Raw genomic sequence first — 6,000 nt, forward strand, 5'->3', positions numbered from 1 at the left:
CTTCCAAATTGAAATTAATTTGTCTGACAAAGCAGCAGCTCTCATTTACAGCCGTCTCGTTCGGCTCGGTACTTCTCTCCTCTCAGTAGGGTTGTTTACAGCACACGCGATTTCCGGTTAGCTTCTTAGCTTAGCCTCCGTCACAGCGACATACGTCGCAGCCAACTGATCCAATCATTTTAAACTTCAGCAGAGGCCACGCCTCCTGCAAGAAATCGATTCTCTATGCGTCAAGTCCAGACCGTTGTACGAAGCAAAGTGAAGGACAGGGTCTGGTTCAAACCATGCTAGTGAAGAATACTCTCCATGGTCTTATGCCTCATCTTCCCCTCATGCTGAGCTCATTTTTGAAGAGTGTTTGTTTGGCACATTTGTCAAAGACAAAAGAGAAATACTACAATCCCTAAAATCAGACATCACTGTTTGTTTACATTATCTGAAAAAGAGAAAGCTGTGTCCAGAGAGGTTTTTGAGTCAATTCCTTTAGTGGTTCTTGGTGCAGTGCCACCACAGGTGGGGAGGTAAACAGGCTGCTCACAGGGTTTGGTTCGTTTGACAAAGTGCAGTGTGAAAGTGGATCGCACCAGCTGAAAATGTACACAAATGTTTCAATTTTAGACCCCAATTGAACCAAGTCTACCAGACTATCATATCTTAGACCAAAAAAGAAACCATTACTCCTTCAGTCAAGCTATTTGATTTATCTGCATAGTTTGATCCTTCATCAGATAACTAGTTTCCTGTAGAAGTATCTCTTCTTGCGCTGACCTAAACCACAGCATCTCTTTCACTGTGCACCTGTGAGCTGCGCAGATTTGCTGCACACTTGTTTTATTTGATTTTAGTTATTATAAAAAACACTAAATGATTCTCTGGACAATCCACATTACGTTACATACTGTAGTTACGTTTCGGATTCTTGTAAGACATGAATTTTCACTTCAGAAGAAGAGAGGCCTTATGAGTGGATGGATGTGGGAATTACAGAATAAACGCAATAAAAAGGCTTTTCTTTCTCAATGCTCAGTCAGCACAACGTGGAACAAACAATAAGTGATTGTCAAATTGTATCTGGTGAAATCAAACAATTTAGTGATCACATTTAAAATCCAACAGCAATGCTGGCTGGTGGAAAACAGATATATTTTCCATCACTGGTCGTGAATTGCATCTCGTTTTGGCTTCTGCTGCTGAATGACCATTTGCTCTTCGGTCATGATTGATGAGCTCTGTTCTCTCATGACCTAAACAGTACACACACCTCACACACACACACACACACACACACTGACCTCACTGCTAATGCTTCTCAGCACTCATACCAGAATCAGGCCGCAAGAGTCCAGTTACCCTGCATGCGTGTGTTTGCATGTTCTTGTTGTCTTAGTGTTCAAAGTATCATACCTCTGTACAACAAAAAATGCAAACACAATATTCCTTTTTTTGTCCCCCCCCCCACCCACCCCACTCTTTCAAGTGAACACATTGCTGCGTTTGTACATGTGTGTTTGTGTGTGGGCCAGTGTTAAACAGGCACCAACAGAGGCTTCACATTTGAACTTGATTACACACTCACTGTATTATTTCCAGATTTTGTCGAGCGTGTTATGAAATAATTCAGCTTCAGCCCATTTGCTGATGTGCGTGTCTTGATGTTTGTCTTAATATGAAATGATCACAATGTGTCTCTCTGGTGTTCCAACTTCACGCATATGGTGTCGAGCTGAATGTGTCTGTATGAACTCTCCAAATCATGTTCATATCTGAGGGGGGCCTATTTTTTGTTTCGTAAAAAAGGAAACGGTAAAACCCTACCAGTAACAACATGAAATTTGTTGATCAGTTGATCATTGGTTAATAGTTGACTAAGAGCTTAGAGATTATCAACTTAATATAGTGAACATACAACATGAGATTTGTTGGCTTGAAGGAATTTATTAGTTAGAAACTGATTTAGAAGCACCACACTCATAGTTTTCCTTTTTAAGTATCGATTCTTAATCTATTGTTTGACTATTATGTCTTGATTAAAATAGCATTTGCTACATGCCTGAAACAAAATGACAACACATAATAATAACCATTGACACATACAGGAAAGGTTTTTTGTCTGAGTGTCTGCGATTCAGCCGTAGGCCAGTAGTGGGCGCACCAGGCACTGAAGACACTGTATAAAAAGGACCGGAAGTTCCAGTTTCAAGCAGCGCAGCTTGGCTTCTCCAGTCAGGAGCAATAAAGCTTCGCTCGTAACCAGATCTGGGTTGTATGGTTCCAATTCTTTTTACATTTTAATCTATTCAACATTTTGTGGTTTCTTCTCGATTCCAGTTTAACGCACATTAAAATTTCTTACAGGCTCTTCGAAAGTTGGTTAAGAGTAAAATTTATGTTTTTTTCTAAAGCATGGTCTCTGGCTTCTTGAGATCCTATGCCCTGTTGATTTTAGACAATATCCTTGTGTAGCACACCTGATTCCTACAAACTACTAATATACAATATGAAGCATACTGCTGTAGCTCAGTGCAGCTGTCTTGCGATGTTGAGACTGCAGGATTGAGCCCAGGTTGTGTAAGGAATAACATCTGGCTTTTAACAGTTTATCAAATTGCTTTGGTTTGTTGGCTCACTGTGGCAACCCCCTAATAAAAGAGGGCAGCACAAAGAAAAAGTGCAACACGTGACAAAGGACCTTAAAATTGATCAGAAACAGTTTCCACAAACAAAGTAGAAAACAAACAAAAAAAGCACACCTTTGTTCTAAAAATGTGCAAAGCTAAAGCAAATGGATACAGTGTGAACGATTAAATTCACTACCGAATCACACCTTCTTTCAACATGCAATCATGAAATGTGACTAAAATATTTTAGCCATTATGTTAACACAAACATAACTCTGCCAGTGCACAAAATGTCTATTTACTGATAAATACATGAAAAAAGAAATAACCCTGCATTGTCAGGAACAACTTCATTGTATATTTACTTGTTAAACACAAAGACTAGAAGATGGTTGGACTGCAAATGGATATTTAAAAGCTACTAAACAGAAAAATGTCACTTCTTTTAAACCAATGGGCCCAATCAGGAGCTGGCCCTTTCCTTCCTATGCAGTTCTGCTTGATTCTAATCTCCCTTCTTCGCTCCGTCTGGGCTTTCTCCCAATATACATGGATTTCTCCGGTCAGTTGGGCCAATCAGTGAACAGAAGGAAGAGTTCTGAATGATGACATCGATTTTCTGCACTGTTTTAGTCTGCCTGTAGTTTAGCAATGGCAGAGGCGGAAGTGAATGAAGCTATTCAGTCCACGCTGACAAGACTTCCAAATTAAATTGAATTTATCTCGCAAAGCCTGCAGCACTCATTTACAGCCGTCTCGTCCAGCTTGGTACCTCTCTCTTCCCAGTAGGGGATGGTTGTTTACAGCACACACAATTTACGGTTAGCTTCTTAGCTTGGCCTCCTTCACAGTCAAGCTGGCGCACTACATAGGTCACAGCCAAACATTAACCATTGGGTAAAATCAGATCCGATCATTTTAAACTTGAATGCCTCCAGCAAGCAAGCAGTTCTCAATACTTGAGAGTTCAGACTCTCTGTACGAAGCAAAGCTTAGAACAAAGGGCTGGTTTTTACCAGGCTATAACAATCAGGGGGTTCAGCTTCAAAATCTTACTTTCATGCAACCAAAAATAAATGAAATGATTATTCAGTGCTACTCGGAGAATAGAGCCACTGTTTGCAAAATCTTGTTTTTGTGTAAACATTTTTTTTCTATGAATGGATTTTGTTTGTAAAATTTACAGAGGCAAACATTCGAATTAACTTGTATGAATGAGTTTAAACTTCCTTCACTCCAGGTTCTGTTTAGAACATAACCCCAGAGACAACTCAGAACCACTGCAGCTCATCTGCTGCATAAATGTTCATCTGTGCAGCAGATTTTGTTTTTCTTAGTCAGCAGGACATCTTTATTTATTAGGAAAATATTCCAGGAATTTTCCATACCCTTGAAGATACAGGTTTTCATTTTCGAAATGATTCACAACAAACTCTGCAGTGATGAACAGTGTCAGGGGGGTATTTCTTCAACAGAATGATGTGCTGAAGACATCCAGTGATAACGAGTGTCTTCTTCTGCTCCCTGGGATTTATTCAGTCGTCCTGACTTTTTCTCATTCCTCCTACCAACTGCTGCAGGCCTCACACCCCCAAGGAGTGCCAGCGTCAGGTGCAGCCACCAGAGCTGCTGATGACAGCTTGCTCCAGATACTGCAAGAATGGACTTTGTACTCCCACAGGGAAATGTTGCTGTAGCCCAGGCTGGGAGGGACCCTTCTGCCGAATAGGTAAGCATCGCTCCGAGTATCATCTGAAATACATGTGTTACTCCACTGCAGACGTGTAGTAGATATGCCATGTTTCTTATCGACCATTTTAAACCCATTTGACATTCGATGCAAATTTTTTTACCAGCTTGTTTGATTGCTTTTTCCTGTGACCATAGCCAAATGTGAGCCAGCCTGCCGCAACGGAGGAGTGTGCATAGAGCCGAACAAGTGCCTGTGCAAGAGCGGCTACTCTGGCTCTCAGTGTGAGAAGAGTGAGCAGGGCATGCCCAACGACCAGGAGAAAGAAGGCATACTGGACCACATCATCGACATGACCTCGTATCTCTTGGACCTGACCAGCTACATCGTATAGGGGTGCGCAGAGTGGGGCCGCTCCCCACCCTCACCCTCACATTGACACAAATCTACCTATCACCACCAGCAGACTCTTACAAGGTGTTATCAATGTGGCCAATTAATCTCCCCTCACATGAACACACAAATCTAAAGAGGATCCCTGTCGGACTGCTTCGGATCCACACACATCACACAACACACAACACGCAACACACAACACATCACACAAAACTCTCCCTCCTTTCACCTATAAGCTATTTGCTCTCGAGCACCAGGACTGTCGCCCAAGCTGTGTTCACGTTTCGTCGAGGCCTGCAGACAGCCGTGACTTGACTGACCTCCATGACCGTGCTGGTAGACGTTTTCACAGAGACATTTCCTCACACAGCTGGCTTCAACAGGAACTCCACAGAAAAGGACTGTTTTAACTCAAGACTTTCGCTCTTTTATGGAGCTACCTTTTGCCTTTCGTAAGACCCCTTAAAAAATGGAGTGTAAGGCAATTTGATGAAGATTGTTCACAAGTCCTTTAGGGATTCAAACATTAAATGCCTGTCATGGCTCAAGAACTTGTTCATGCTCTTGGTGTAATAAAACAAATGTCTACACACAGGCAACGAAGGAACACGGGTCATGGGTCACATTGAGCCTGCAGTACTTTTTGTAGTGTTTAAAGGCCCTGAGGAACATGTTGTCTCATCCATGATGTTGTATTTAGTTTGTGGGCACATTGTCATAAAGACTAAATCAGTATGCAGTCTGTTCACCTTTTTGTTTCCCAATGTAGACAATGGATCAAACTCGGCAGAGATTAGGTACACAGAAATTGGAATGAGAACATTGTTGAAGCCAGTTTCATGTATTCTGAAAGGAGGGTTTTTTTGGCTTTCATGCACTGTATTAACTTTACTTTTTATTATCTTTCAAAATTAATTTAAACGCGTTTAAAAAAAGGCCGAATGAGAGTGGTTTAACACTCACTCATACAGTCCACACCACATTATTACAGGTATGCTTCAACAAACTCCTTTTATTCTGTCACACACACTGTAACTAAAACTTAAAAACGCAAACAAACAAAGGGAAGAAAGGGAAGACAGAGCACAGTGATGTACATTTGCAATAGAGCTTAACTAAGTACTACTTAGCATTGCAACAAAAAAATCTAGCATAACTATTATTATCATAGAGGAGGGTTTATTTTTTTAAGCGTAATAATATATGGGAGAATATGGTGTTTATATAGAAGGCAGTTTTACACTAAGCTTGTCAGGTCATGTCATTACATGTTGTGTGTGTCTATATATATATATA

General features: G+C 41.0%; 1 protein-coding gene across 1 annotated transcript in view; it reads left to right on the forward strand.

Annotated features, from left to right (window-relative positions):
• hhip (hedgehog interacting protein) overlaps positions 1–5,439 on the forward strand; it is a 33,684-nt gene extending 28,245 nt beyond the window's left edge. Inside the window, exons 12-13 of the mRNA XM_014007816.1 lie at positions 4,199–4,347; positions 4,506–5,439. Of these exons, the coding sequence (XP_013863270.1) occupies positions 4,199–4,347; positions 4,506–4,702 (346 nt within the window). The 3' untranslated portion in view covers positions 4,703–5,439. The remainder of the gene's footprint in view (positions 1–4,198; positions 4,348–4,505) is intronic.
• The last annotated feature ends 561 nt before the right edge of the window (positions 5,440–6,000 follow it).

This window comes from Austrofundulus limnaeus, unplaced genomic scaffold (genome assembly GCF_001266775.1).
Source record: "Austrofundulus limnaeus strain Quisiro unplaced genomic scaffold, Austrofundulus_limnaeus-1.0 Scaffold44, whole genome shotgun sequence".
Classification (NCBI taxonomy): Eukaryota; Metazoa; Chordata; class Actinopteri; order Cyprinodontiformes; family Rivulidae; genus Austrofundulus; species Austrofundulus limnaeus.